The 15,380-nt window shown below is 44.6% G+C and overlaps 1 protein-coding gene across 4 annotated transcripts in view; it reads left to right on the forward strand.

Annotated features, from left to right (window-relative positions):
• Positions 1 to 15,380, forward strand: part of NEIL1 (nei like DNA glycosylase 1) — a 120,205-nt gene that overhangs the window by 62,922 nt on the left and 41,903 nt on the right. For all 4 annotated transcript variants that reach the window (XM_085643834.1, XM_085643832.1, XM_085643835.1 and 1 more), the window contains exons 2-6: positions 988 to 1,473; positions 3,440 to 3,559; positions 3,954 to 4,017; positions 7,061 to 7,157; positions 7,569 to 7,693. In XM_085643834.1, the coding sequence (XP_085499960.1) occupies positions 998 to 1,473; positions 3,440 to 3,559; positions 3,954 to 4,017; positions 7,061 to 7,157; positions 7,569 to 7,693 (882 nt within the window). In that variant the 5' untranslated portion in view covers positions 988 to 997. The remainder of the gene's footprint in view (positions 1 to 987; positions 1,474 to 3,439; positions 3,560 to 3,953; positions 4,018 to 7,060; positions 7,158 to 7,568; positions 7,694 to 15,380) is intronic.

Genomic DNA, 15,380 nt, shown 5'->3' on the forward strand with positions numbered 1-15,380 from the left:
CCTAGGGGGGAGTTTAAGTAAGGAGTCTGGCGTCCTGCTGGGATCAGCAGATCACCAGGTCATTGACTGATTTTAATAAACCAAACTTTTCAAAAAAATGCAGCCTTTTTTCCGTAAAGGAATATATTTAAAAATATATTTTTTAAGTGGTCCCAGGGACCACTGCCTCCTCTTAAACGCTTTTCCCTCTTTTGCAAATGGGTTTTCCACCTCATTTGAGGTGTTTGTAAAATATCGATGTTTTGCAACCAGATTTCGGTCACAAAAACTGATACATTAGATACTGATTCTGTATTTGGAAGGGACACATACAACATGCCAGATACTGAATCGTTAACTATTAAGACAGACATTTTAGGTGTCAGAAAAACTTTTTGACTCCTGAAATTGGATTAGTAAATAAGAAAAAGCATTTTAATGGCTTCAAACGTTGAATGAGAGCGTTTGCAACCGTTGAAATGTTTAGTACATGTGGAGCCTTGTTAGGATGTGAAATGCTGTCGTACAATGGCTTATGTTAGAAATCGGCACGTCACAGACATCTTACAGGCAACCTATACTTGTCCAAGTTGAAAGAATAGACGTTGCACAAAGGACGGACAAATAGTACTGAAGCAATGTATGTGGTGAGATAAAGGGCAAACGGGTAAGGGAATCAGTACATAATCTGGGAAAAAGGCCTAAGAAAGATGAACATTCTACATTCGGAGGGGGAGTTGGTTGTAGCAGATTATAGGGGGGCCTCTGGGCTGATTCTGCTGCAGAGGGAGGCACATTCTTGGTGGCAGGTTTTGCATTCTGGGGGCAGCTTCTGGGAAGTAGAAGCAGATTGTATGCAGAGTTTAGAGCAGATTCAGAGGGATAGGCTCAGAGACAGTACTTTTCTGCAGTGATGTCATCGCAGATCTGGATGGTAAAATCCTCAATTGGAGCTAATTAGTTCTGTTCACCCCTGCCTTTTCCAAATTTCTGTCATTTTATCCGTAGGGTTTTGAAGATGCCAGAAGGTCCAGAGCTGCACATAGCAGCACGCTATGTTAATTCCGTGTGTGAAGGGGTAATCTTCTCGGGAAAAGTGGAGAAATCTGAGGTGAGCAAGAACCCTGAGGTGCCCTTTTCCAGCCAAGGCTACCGGATTACAGCTGCAGCTCGTGGCAAAGAAGTGAAGCTAAGCCTGACACCCATCAAGTGGGAGGAGAAAAGTCCCACGAAAGGACATGCAAAGCAAGGCCTGGAGCCCACTAAAGAGGAAGAACCCATGGACATAGTCTTCCGCTTTGGGATGTCCGGCACCTTCAGATTGACTCCGGCGGATGAGGTTCCCAAGCATGCCCATCTGCGCTTCTACACGGCAGACCCACCACGCCGGGCACTGTGCTTTGTAGACACCCGGCGCTTTGGAAGCTGGGAAGTGAATGGGATATGGCAGCCAGACCGGGGCCCTTGCATAATGCTGGAGTATGAGAAATTCAGGTATTTAATTCTCTTATGGAAGAAATATTTAATGGACGTAAGGTTTGGGGAGACAATTTACTTTGCCATTATAACTGCCTGTAAAAAGTGTCCAGCTTTAGGCTTGCATACACGTTACTACTCTGCTACGTCTGTCCGAAGCAGTTGTAACTTTGATTGCTGTTTTTGCTTGTGCAGGGAAGCTGTTAAATGACTTTGGTTTTATTACCATGAGAGTATATTTTCACATGCTACTTCTGCATTGTTTTTGCCTTTTGCAATGTGTGTTTTTTAAATATCAGATACCACCTTCGAATTCAAGGACCTCTTATGACCGTCTCTTCTGTCTTTGTTGTGTAAATTTATCAAATATGCATCAAAGACTCGATTCTTTGGTTTGGAGTTTTATTAGACTGAATTGCCTTCACACACGTCTACACCTGTGTTGGCTCAAAAATCTTTAATCTCATAAGCTTGGGCAGATAAAGACAGATAGTGTAACTGAACAGACCTGCAACCAAGCTTCATCAACTCAGAATCCTTGTTCTTAGGACTCTGCTTGTTATGAATGCCCCCTCCACTGAACTCTCTCTATTTCCAGAAGAAATAGGCAAGAAGATATCTCCTTGGTATTACCTTTATTCCATATGTAAGGGAAAGGAGAAGAAGGTAGGGGGCACAGACCACGTTAAAAGATAAAATTATGAGCCAGCCTTATTACATTCATGATTTGTTTTCTCAACCAGAAAACACTTTGATCTAAAAACAGCTTTAAACCCCATAGCAAATCCTGTACTTTGGATTCTAAGGACCACCGACCTGCAATCAGAAATGTATGCGGTACTGTACCTAGCCAAAAAAGTGTCCTAAGGCAAAAATATGCCAAATGAGTGATTGGACCGGTTTCTGAGAGTGGAAAGGAACTGTTACTTTGTTGTGATGTAGATTTCTTTAAAGAGTTGTGTCTTCCGTTTTTTCCTAAATCCAAGTAAGGGTGGAGCAGTCATGATCGCTAGGGACCTGTTGTGCTAGATAGGATGGGTGCTGGTCACGAGGGCTTTGTAGACCATCAGCTGGTTTTAAATATGTGCTTGCTGGAAGGTCGAGGCATTGGCCATCAAATAGTGCGTTAGCGATGTGGTTCTATTTCTTCAGGGCCATGATGGGGCATACTGTTGTGTGTAAGATGTCCCTAAGTATAGACAGTATGGAGTGTTTTAAGAGGGCTGTGGACAGTATCCTTGTGCCTGCATCGTTAGGAGTGTTGAGGTTTACCTTTGACTGGATGACATCTCTACAGATGGAACACAATAGATGATTGGTGAACTCCTCAGATTCATTGAATAATGTGTGAGGAGGGCGTTACTTGTCCGTTTCCTAAACAAATATACAGTTTCATTTGTGAAAGTGAGAGATGTGTAACCAATTTTTATTGGTTGTCTGAAGGGACTTGTAATAAGTCCTAGACTGTTGGTAAGGCCTTACAATGCTCATATATTTATTCCAAAAGTGGGCCCTTCCCTTGTTGAGGTTAGTTAGCCATACATCCACTAATCAGCACGGTGTGTAAAAGATCATTTGTAAGTAAAGATTTAATGTTTATGTTTACTTCAGTGTTTTTTCTGGGCGTGTTATAAAGTAGTCGGACTAATGAATTGAGGTAACTCATTTGTTTGATATTTTTGGTTGCCTTTGCCCTAGGGCAGTGGATCACAAACCATACAATGTGTTAACACTGGTTCTGGAACTGAAAGGGTGAGCAAGACTGCAATATGGCCTGGGGATTCTTTGCATCATGGTACAGGAAAGAAGGCCAGTTTCTGTAGCGGACTTCCTCTCTCCCCATTAAATGACAAATTCATTCTCTCGTCAGCTGCTTGGATTTGATGGTGGTATCTGTAAAAAGAGGTTCTGCAGCCACAAGCTTTGGAAATCAACAGTCCTGCCTATTTCCAATCTATTCTTTTTTCCTCATGCTATGCTCCAGGGAAAACGTATTGAGGAACCTTCAGGACAAGGCGTTTGAGAGACCCATCTGCGAAGCCTTACTTAACCAAAAGTATTTCAACGGCATTGGAAACTACCTGCGTGCAGAGATCCTGTACAGGTGTGCAATGTATTGAGATTAGCAACACTCCGTTTTATCCGTCATGTGTTTTTTGTGCACAGCTCTACATGTATATGTGAGTAAATGTACCTACAAACAGGCATGGCAGCTGAGGCTAGGGTGAACTTCTATGCCTCCATTTTCACCATTAACAATTATGGGACAGTACATCAGGTTTGTCGACCCTTTTGCTTCAAAATGGCCTTTGAGATGTATGCTGGTGAGATTTTAGAAAATGTGTGGGCTTCTAGGTCAAAGGAACTGATTAACAATGGGGTTTCTTGAGCATGTCCGTGTCTAAGTGGGTGAGGACTTGCACAAGGGTGGTGACTTTGTTTCAGGAATGGGTATTTATCAAAGCCATGTTAATAATATGCATATTTTTTCTTTTTAGATTGAATGTCCCACCCTTTGTTAAGGCTCGGACAGTCCTAGAATCACTGGGGAATCCTGAGCAGGTGAGTGTAGCTGGGGAATATGATCAAATATTACGCATAGAGGGATGAAGTGCGGGATGACCATCATCTGCTTGCTGCTGGAGGGCTTATTGGTGGAGATCTGCAACCATCCTAGGTAATAGGCGTTTTTCCTAATCTGTTGTTTGGTTCAGGGCAGAGGAAGCTATAGTTCTCTTTCAGATATCCTTGAAGGGGGAGGTGTCCAACACCTTCTTATAGGCTAGGTTCAAATAAATGATCCATTAAAGAATAACCTAGGTGAGAGTTGCCCAGTTTGTTAATCACCTTGTTCATTTTGTATTGCAAGTGGTGGTTTTCGTTGTCTTATATGAAGATATTCACCTTATGTATGTTTTGAATAGTGTCCTTTTCATATTTGGGATGTGACGGCTATATACTACGGTTCACTTAGGGTGTTGAGTCTGTAAATGATCAAAGGCAGTTTTCCGTCTGGGGTAGCATGTTCTGGAGTATAACTGGTATCAACAGGTACATGCCTAATTCTTTATAAGTTTACAGGTACGCTATTTTAAATCATGCAGCCCCATCAAGAGCAATCTGCCAATTCTTTTCACACCATGTTTGGGAAAGGAGACGCGTGGTATATGACATGGACTGACATACACAAGATAAGATGAAACTCTAGTATAGAATGTAACTCTTGTGTATGATTTCGGGTGGACTGCAGTTGTAGTGGATAGGGAATGTGTCCCAAACGTGTGATTGGTTGTGCAGACGTAGACTGCACAGTTAAAGTGGAAATGTCCTTATGATTGACTGTATATGTGGGGGAGACGGGTTGAGGATTGGCATGGTTGTGGGGAACAGAAGCTAAGGCCTGGCTGAGTTTCTTGCAGGGGCAGATTGTTGTTAATTAGGTTTTGGTTAGAGACCAAAAGGTCAAGGAAAAGTTGGCTTGCCAGTTATGAGGGTGGATACAAAGGCCGGTGGTAGGTAGAGCAATGGGTAGACAGTTGGCAGTTGGCTGGAGAAGAGCTGAGAGAAAGCTTGTGATGTGCTGGATGTGATGATCATAGGCTGGGGCTTGCTTAGTGACATAATGCCACTGAGGGCTGTAGGAGGAGGAATGTGTTGATCTGAGTGTGGGAAAAGGCAGCATGTGATTGACTGGGCTGTAGAAGAGAAAGCTTGAAGTGGACTACGGATGTTGGTAAAGATAGTTTGTCATTGAAATTTGCAGGTGAGCCAGCCTGTAGGTTGCTCTGCTGTTGAGAGGTAATTAGTGGTGGGATGAGCTGTAGGTTGAGCGATTGGTCTATAACTAGAACAAAATTGTAGGTATGAAGACGCAATTTGCATTTGGCTGCGTTTTCGGTGTGGATAATTTCCGATTGGCTGGGTTAAGTGGAGTTGCAGCTGGTAGTTTGATTGAGGGAAAAAAACACATTTGATCTGCTGAGTTGTAGTGGGAGAAAGTTTGTGTTTTATTGAGATGTGGGGAAAACCAAATGTAGTTGGGAGAGATTGCTTGTGGTTTATTAGAGCACGTAGTTGGCTGTAAATCATGAGGTAGCTTGTGGTTTGTTAAAATATGCAGACGGTACAGGAAATTATGTTCGTTCGGCATTGAGTACAGGCAGATTTAGTTGGATGTGCTTCAGCAAGGTAGAGAGTAAACTTGCAGTTGACTTATTTACTATGAGAGATGTGCTTTGCAGGACGAGCAAGGCTGCTTGTGATTATCTACACTGCAGCTAGGAAACTTGTAGGAGGCTAAGATGTGTGGAAGATGCAAGAAAGGCAGTTTGTATTTTACTGAGCTACGTAAGAGACAGGTTATAATTGACTGCTGTGGCTAGAGGTGTGTGTCGTACACTGGACTACGGAAAGAGGCAGTGTGTGATTGTTATATTTATTGCTTGTAAAGGGCACAACTGCAGACCACCAGAATAAAGAGAACAGTGGTTGTTGTGCTGGGAAAAGAATCGGGGCCTCATTGTGAGTTAAATATGTGGGGTCTAAAAGTAGGTGGGGAAGTACTATGACTGTGTTCCTTTTCTTCGCTGTCACACGGTGTCTGCAAGCCTATCCTTCCTGCTCCCTTACTTTCTTTGTCTTGCACTGCCATATTAGTTGGAGGGAGGATTGGCTGAACATAAAGACTTTTGGGTTCACAGGCAAGTGCTCCATAGACGTGCCACACCGCTCTTCTTACCCAGTGCTACCTATCCCACATCATTGGAGGTATCAGGATACCCTTAGCTTTCCCAGATAAAGGTTCTGGTGAGAATCAAGTGGACTTGGTCGAACAAGGGGTTTAGGCATGTGAGAATGGTCAGAGGGTGTGTTCTTTTTTCACTCAAACATTTGAAAGTCACGCAGGGCAACCAAATTCCCAGACCTGACAGCAAATAGTCTATCGCCGCAACAGGTGCTGCAGAAGCAAGCTCTCAAATGCAGAGGGTCACAAATGAAGGCTTCAGTTGATACCTGGAAGTCACCAAAGAGTTAGGGATTTAAGCACATGCACCTTAACTACTGTAAGTGTGGTTTAAGGGATCTAGGTGGAGCGTAGCCATGGTAAGTACGGTTTAAGTGGCCCAGGATGTGTTTAAACCCTCCAGGATAGGAGGGCAAAGGCAAGCTCAAGGTTGATTCAGCAGTGGGAGCTAGTTGGAGGCTTAGTTGTGGGATGAGATGGTCTGTGGTGGTAAGTTTGTAGGGAAGGCTTCTTTTCAATGACTTTGTCCGAAGATGCAGTTTGTCGTACTATGTGACGTGAAGAGATGGCTTGTCAGTTCTGCTGAAAATGGCATTGTTTGGCTGTGAAGATGCACCATGTGATTAGAATGTCTGTCTGGAGACCAGGGTGGTAGAAGAGGCAGTTTATAGTTGACCAGAGGTGGGGAGGTGTAGCTTTTACTTATATTAAAACACTGAGGTTTCAGAAGGGAGAGCTTGATTCTGACCTGGTAATTGGGCAAGGCAGCTTTCTTTTATTGGATTGTGAGGAGAGTTACTTATTAGTCTGGTAGGTGCCTGTGTTAAAAGTATGTGTTATTTTATTTTGTTTCCACATCAGTCCGATTTAACGTTGAGCAAGAAGCTGAAGTTAAAGAAAGAGAACCCCGACCTGCTGGAACTCTGCCATTTGGTGCCAATGGAGGTCATGAACCTAAGTATGTACCGATTAACATCTGTTGCTAACTCTTAAACCTGATATCAAGTACTGTTGCTTAGAATCTAAAAAAGGCAATGGCAGTGTGTGTGAGGTGGGGGGTCGGGAGGGCTCCAGGAGAGTTTTGTAACGGGTCTTGAATTTGTCAGTTTTGCAAAATGTGCGTCAACGTTTTGGCAGTGAAAAAGTACAGCAAAATACTAGAATACTGCTTTTACTTTTGATTTTGCAGCTTTTGGTCATTCGTTTTACTATAGAGCAATATGACAGAGGACTTACGCTGCAGAATGTAATATAGTGAGGTGTAGACATAAGTAAAGCTGGCAGGAGTGACGTGTTCGGCAGACTAGAAACGTATGTTTAGCGGAGCAATAGCTAATCTTCTCTTTGTCTCCTGCCTTTGTCTATCCAGCTGGGAAAGGCTACGGCCCGCAGCATTCAGATGATTATTCTGCCTTTGCGAAGTGGCTGCGATGTTATTATGTCGCCGGAATGAAGACCCTGCGGGACAGCAATGGCAGAACCATCTGGTTCCAGGTAAGGTCCAGGTTGGGATTTGCCAGCTTGACTGAATCCCTGATCTCCCCAACCTCAGCACCCCCCCCCCCCACCCAGCCTGCTCCCAATGATCCTCCTCAGTTTTATGAATTGAGACTTGTAGTGTGGGGAGTGTGATCACAACTACGCAGTCAGTGTTTACTAGGACGCAGGCTACTAAAACAGCCCAAGCCAAGTGGTCCACAAAGTTCCATAACCCATGGTAACTTTAAAGTGCCTGAAAACTACTGACCTCCTCTTAATTTTTCATCTACCACATTTTTTTTACATCTTCAAATGTTTTTTAAAAACCCAGAAAGGAGCAGCAGCTATCTCATTTGCCAAATGCTTTCCACTTCTCTTGGCTTTCCAAGGAGAACTAAGAGGTCGATTCTGTTCTCGCTAGGAAGGGCTCCGAACGTGATACTGCCGGAAAACGTACAAGCCGTACGCGTGTTTCTCGACTGACTCGTACAGCTGTACGAGCGTGCGAGTACGACGCGAGAAACGCGAAATCACCGACCAAATCGTTTCCGGGTCCGAACCGCTCCATACGTCTCGTCCGTAAGCAAACCGTGCCATGCAATGAAGGCGATTCCCGACTGAGCCAGTACGATGCACGATTCGGACAGCCGGATCGAGTCGGAGCCTCCGACACATAAACGCTCCGGGAAGCGGACTTCGGGGGCCCGCGCCAGACCCCCTTCACCCGTAGTCATACGAGTCGAACACGGGGGGGAACTAAGAGTCCCCCTTACACATGCATGTACGGTGCGGGTGGCACAGACACGTACCCACTACAGGGGGCTACCTTGTGCGCAACGTACCTTTTTCGTCAATGGGAGCCTATGAACGCATCGCACAACAGGCTCCCATTGACTTCAATGGGGCTCTGAGCGACCCATGTCCGTCAGCGCTCGTTCGCATCGTACTCGGGCACTCGGAGCCCTGGAGCACGAGTCGGTCGGAAAGCCCTCCGGATCCGAGTTGGACGGATTCTTCTCCCAGCGAGATCGGAATCAGCCCCTTAGTCTGCTTGCTTATTGTCATTGTGTTCAAATTTTCAAGAGCTGTCCTGGATAATTGAACACAGTGCCATTGAATAAAGAATTTTTGAGCTGCAATCTCAGTTTATCAGCTGCTGTACACTTCTGCAGACTGCACATGCTGCTTTGGAAGTGACATGACACTATAATATTTTTATTCAGTTTATTGGAACCACACAGTAATGGTGAAAGTCTCCACCCCTTCCTATGCGTCACAGGCCCTCCTCCCCTGCTTGTCCTCTGCATGAATCACCCTTCAGTTTCATTTATAACATGGTGGGTTAAAATGTGTTTGTAAAGTTTGTTAATGCCTGTGTTTTTGTTCTTTTCTATACGACGTCTGTATAGAACATGTCACAGAGGACCAGTTTTAAGGGATGAGGATGTTACAGAACTCAGAGTTTGGTCCAGAGCTGTTTTGAAAGACTCAGGGCAAAATCATGGCTGCAAACTCTCCTATCCTCGACTATGGGCAGACCTTATTATCGATTTTCTATTATTATTTAATATTTGTAAAATCTGCTGTTGGTACACCATTGCAATGCCTTCCTGCCTGGTGCATGTGGAACTTCTCGTCTAGTTGAGAGACTGAAAAAAACTTGTGGACTGAGTGATTGACTTGGCATCAAATGCATCGGAATCTGTTTTTTAGGACCACGCATTTCTTGGTAAAACCAATTTAGAGTCCGCACGGCTACCTCTCCTTTTAACATATATTTATATTGCTCCTCGTTGTAAATACAAAATAAGTGAATGTGAATTAGTAATACAATATATTATATTATATGTTTTCATAAAATGTGTGTACTAATCATAAATAGAAAGTCATAGATAAATCACTTAATAGAATAGGCAAGATGCCACATTGACAACTGAACAAGATGTCATAATGGGAAGGACAGAGAACTTTTTTTTAAAAAGGGGCAGGGAAGAGAGTAAATGATTGAATTAAGCATACAAGTTACAAAAGTAATTCCAAATATCATTATATAAATCATCTTCATTATTTCTAAGATAAATAATGTGTTCTTAGGTGGCTAATAGTATGAGATCTTGAATCAATTTTTTTGATTGATATATTGTAGATTAACATATGTTTAAGATTAGTTTCTTAGCTATTGTAAAACCACAAAATATCCAGCTTTGATGACCATGTCTCAGTTGTACCGATAACAGGAACAAATGAAAAAACAGTAAACATTGGTGGTGTAGGTATGCCCCATCTACCTACTATACCATCTCTAATCAATAATAAAACCAGGTCATGTTTCCTAGCAATCCATGTTCAATATTGCATATCCAGCTAGACTGCGATGTAAAAAAAAAAGCCCAATTCCACCTTTCATGCTGGAGTTTAAAATAGTTTTTGTTGAATATATTCAAGAATTAAGACTAACCTAGTAATAGCTATTATTTTAGTGATAAAGCGCCACCTTGAGAATACAAACTCCGAGCCAACTGCCAAGAGTGAAATATTTTTTCATGAATTATTTAGCTAGTAGCTGCTCTTATTTCACTGTGTAAAAATAAAGGAATACTGTCAGCAGCTGCATACTGGTTCTTTTTAGTGCAGTGAAAGGAAATGGGTTCAGAGCTCATTATTGACGAGAGCATAGAAATTCTCTGGGATAACATTCTCACCATGGGTACAAAGCAAGTATGTTCTTTATTTTGTATCTAAGATATACATTTTAAAAATTAAGAAAATACTGTTGTATTATGTTGTCCTAATACTTAGTAAAATACACATTTTCTAATATTGTTTTCCGTTAGTTCAGATGTAGCCTGCTCCAGTTGATGAAATAATAATCTAATGTTGTTAATATTATATCTAGGTTCTACTAATACTTTGTAGATTGTTATATAGAAGAATACCTAGGCAAGTAAATATATTCTTTACTGTTTAGCATTCCCACCTTTGAAGTGTGAAGAGAAGCAGTATTTGATAATTAGGAAAATGTCAGCCTTATTCCATTTAATTTTCTGACCGGAAAAGTTTCTGTAGGTATCCATTTTTTGCAATAGATAATTACCTACGTTGAATGGATTACATGGTGTCAGCAGCATGTTGTCAGGATATAATTATGTTTTAAATTTCATTTCACCATAAAAAAAGCTGTGAATACGCAGATCTCTTCGAATGATGATTGCAAATAGTTTAATTTCTCAAATAAAGAAAAGGTTTAGGGGACAACTTGGTCTGGTATCTCTTTTGAGTTAAACACATGCAAAATGATTCCATTAGCACCAACACCAAATTTACTTGCTGTGAATTCTAAGTAATGTCAGTATCAACTAACAAAGGATTTGTCAAGAGCAATCACTGCATCATGAGTTTATCAATAGTAACCTTCTGTTATCAAGACCACAAATCTGATTTTTATAATCCGTTTTAAAATCCATACCATACTTCAGTCCAGCCTTGTCCTTGTCTGTGTTGATCCTTTGAAATGGAAGCAGCCAAGTCTCGGTCAAGGCACCGCTTTCCTCTACTTTCAGTCCCAGGTGGCTAATCTACATCTTGTGGTACCACCTCTAAACAGGTCCATTGATTTTGCAGTAAATATTTTATGGATCTTGATATTGGGTTGCTAAGACATGATGAGTTCAGACACATCTTGTACTGCATGCCGATAAAGCTGGCGCAGGTAGATTTTGGAGTTTAGTCTATACTCGATTGTCACCTTTTCCAAAAAGTTCTGATGACAAATACGCCCCTCCACCCAGATTGTGGCTGCGTCTGTATCAAGTAGGACATACCAGACAAGTCCAAAAACCGGAAAGAAAGCAGAGTGGATTTCGAAGAGAGAGACACACAGACATACTCAGGTCTTCTTAAACTCAACTCTAGGTATTATATCTCTGGTTGCAGCATGGATTTACAGGGAGATTGTCTGGTAATAGAATGACTTACTAATATTGGAAAGTACATGCAGTATTTTAGTGCTGATTGAAAGCCCGCAATATTCACAATAAGTAAATGGCAAGTACGTATACTCACCAACTTCAGAAAGGTGGGCCACAGTAAACTTAAGCCAGGTGAGAGCGAAGATGGTAAGTCCAAAACTCAGGAAAGTGATGGGGCTCCTCTGAGTAGGGAAGGGAGAAGCCAAAACACAGTAATATGACAAAGCCTAAACAGAATCCTGAGAGCAAGGTCAGTATAACAGGCACAGAGGTCAGAATAGTGAGGAACCTTAAAGGTCTAAAATAATAAAGATGGGAAGTGGTGAACAAACTAATGACAAGTAGAGAGCTGGCCAAACAGAAAATTGCCTGTTGTGACCTGGAAGTCCCATCCTTGTCTCAGGCTGGCTTGCTACTTGCAGAGTCCCAGTCACCGAAGGCTGGTCTACCACAGAAAAGGAATGCACGTGACAAGTATTCTCTTAGCCATACTCGGACCTCAGATACCTTGATGATTCCTGATATTTAGGTGCTTAAATGTGGAAACCATAGCAGGAGTAATGCTCACTGATAATGATGATGAAGGCAGATTTATAGAGCGTAAAGATGCTCCTAGGAGTGTCCCGGAGCTCGTCTAGCTGCAAGCATAAATTACAGAGTGAATAGCCAAGGTTTTAGCCCTTTCCTAAGCAAGTTCTGACTTTTGCTGCCTCAGGTGCAGCAGGAGAGAATTCTATGCAGATGGGCCTAGAAAGGAAAAAGAGCATCCGACAATCCTTGTCATCCCCACTCTTTGCACTCTAGCCAAGGCCAGATGCGTGGACTGAAGGCTCGTGGCAGGGTTGTAATAATGAATACGGGAGGCCAGGTAACGTGGACCAATATTGTGCAAGGCACGAAAAATCAACACCAGTGTTTTAAACAGAATTCTCTTCCTTACTGGCAGCCAGTGCAAGGAAGGAAGATGCCTAGAAATCCTAGTTCTTCACAGCAAATTCAGTAGTTGTGCCGCGGTGTTTTGCACCATTTGAAGTTCGTGAATGGCGCACTCCCGAAGACCAAGATATAAGGGTTTAGAATAATCCAGGCAAGAAGTCATCAGAGCCTGGAAACCGTTTTTCTTGGCAGAAAGGACAGAAAGAACAAGACATTTTTCAGAGCCTGCAGGATACCAAAACACATTCCAGTCACAGCATTGATCTGAGGCAACACATTTCTCTTACTGGAGGAAATTGAATCATTGGCAGGCAGAGAAGAGTGTGCAGAGCATGTGAAGCTACAGCACTATAGGTGCAACTGATTGTTATAGGTAAGCAATGCTTTCCTTTCAGATCTCCAGTGTTTGACCAGTGGTAGGATTTTAAATTTACCTCAAGAGATTGTTTCCATCGCTACATTAGCTGAACTTTAAGGCTTCACCTCTCTTGTTGTAGCCTGTTATGTTAGGCCTGGCCAGAGACCTGCTCTCCGCCCCAGCAGCTCTGCTGTTGTGTCACCTACCGCTGCCCCCTTCACCTCTCTCCTGTTAGGTGTTCGAGGCCGTCCTCCACTCACAGGCTCCTGCCTGCTTTTTATCCCTGGTAGTCCAGTGGGAGAGCCTTGCTCTTCTGCTAGAACGCTGCTGTCTGTCTGCGTGTTCTATGCCTGTCTTTGTTTTTTGTCTGTTCATTTTAGTGCCTTGTATCTGTTTCTCTCTCTTTGTCTGTTTATTTGTTTATTGTGCTTTTATCTGTTTCTATGTCTTTTGCCTGTTTTTTGACCTGTGTCCTTGGTCTCTGTCCTCTGTGCCGGTTTTACCGCCCTACTTTCCCGCTGCTGCTGCCTCCGCAGCCCCCCCTTGCCGTTCCCAGCCTCCCAGGTGCGCTTCCCTCCCCCTACTTAATGGCGCCCGCTGCTCAGGGGTCTGAGCAGGACCTCTGACCTGTTGGCCAGAGTCCCGCTCTCCGCCCCAGCAGCTCTGCTGTTGTGTCACCTGCCGCTGCCACCTTCACCTCTCTCCTGCTAGGTGTTCGCGGCTGTCCTCCACCTGCAGGCTCCAGCTTGGGCCTCATCCCTGATGGTCCAGTGGGAGAGCCTTGCTCTTCTGCTGGTCCTCTGCTGTCTGTCTGTGTGTTTTGTGTCTGTCATTGTGTTTTTTCCTGTCTATTTTAGTGCCTTGTATCTGTTTCTATGTTTTTGTCTATTTGTGTATGGTGCTTTTATCTGGTTCTCTGTCTTTTGCCTGTTTTTTGACCTGTACCCTCGGTCTCTGTCCTCCGTGCTCGTTTCGCCTCTTTCCCACCGCTGCTGCCCCCACAGCCCCTCCCCCTGCCGTTCCCACTCCCGCCTCCCAGCTGCGCTTCTTTTCCTCTTCCCCCTCTTAATGGCAGCCGCTGCGCGGCCGCGCCGCTGGCAAGCCCGTCTGCTCCTGTCTGCAACTCACCCGCGACCAGCGCCAGGGACCCTGGATCTCCGACTACCCACCGCTAATACTCAGCTGCCCTCCTCACACTCAACCCCGACAGAACAACTTCTGCCAGCAGTCTACGCCGAACACCACCCATGGCCAGTTCTCCTGCCGTCACTGCCTCCGTACCTTCACCACCCTGCGCACCCCCACAGCCGTCGCCACCACACTGGACGCCAGCACCCACGAAGCACTGAGGTGCATCCTCCTCAACGTGTGCTCCCTGCAAAGGCACGCTTTAGAGATCTGTGACCTCCTTGACACGCTCACGCCAGACGTAGCCTTCTTCACAGCAACCTGGACCAACTCCACCTCCACCCCGACACCGCCACCCCCGACGGATACAAGACCCAGAGGAAGGACCGCCCCAACCACCCAGGAGGAGGTCTTGCCATCGCACACATGAGCTCCCTCCGACTCACTACCGCCAGCTCAAATGACAGCCTGCCCACCACCGAACACCTCCATTTCCAGATCCAGACCAGCCCCAGATCAACCCTATGATGCACCCTCGCCTACAGACCTCCCGGACCTCGAACCGCGTTCACCACTACCTCATCGCGTCCCACGCCATCGCCTCCATGGACTACATACTCATCAGTAACCTCAACTTCCACCATGACAACCTCAGCGACCCCAACTCCTCTACCCTCCTGGACAACCACGCCAACCTCGAACTGAAACAACTCATCATCACCCACAAGACAGGACGCACCCTCGACCCCATCTTCGCAGGAGGTAACAACATTCAATTCAGCCACACCACGCAACCCCCTTGGACGGACCACCACTTGCGTACACTATCACGTCTACATACCCACTGCCCGCAAACCTGCACCCCTCCCTCCGCGAAGGAACATGAGCAAGGTCACCGAGGAGTAGCTCAACTCCACCCTCAACCGTGATGCCCCTCCACCTCTACCGACGCTAACCTTGCAGCCAAAGAACTTTACAGATGGATCACCAACTGCGCAGACAAGCTCGCACCCCTACGTAACCCTGACAGACTGCGCCCCAGAAAAGCCACCTGGTTCACCGCCGACCTCCAAGAATACAGATGCACCTGCAGACGTCTCGAAAAGAATTGGAGAAACAGCAAATCCTCAGAAGACCGCACCACCTACAAGAACGCCATGATAGAATAAAACCAACACATCAGATCGACCAAAAGGATCTTTATCCAAAACAAGATCCTCTACAACTCCAGCAACTCTAAGGAACTCTTCAGCATCATCCAGGAATTCACCACACCCCAACAGCGAAACTACGGACATCACCCCCTCCCAGG

This window comes from Triturus cristatus, chromosome 3_1, assembly GCF_964204655.1.
Source record: "Triturus cristatus chromosome 3_1, aTriCri1.1, whole genome shotgun sequence".
Taxonomy (NCBI): Eukaryota; Metazoa; Chordata; class Amphibia; order Caudata; family Salamandridae; genus Triturus; species Triturus cristatus.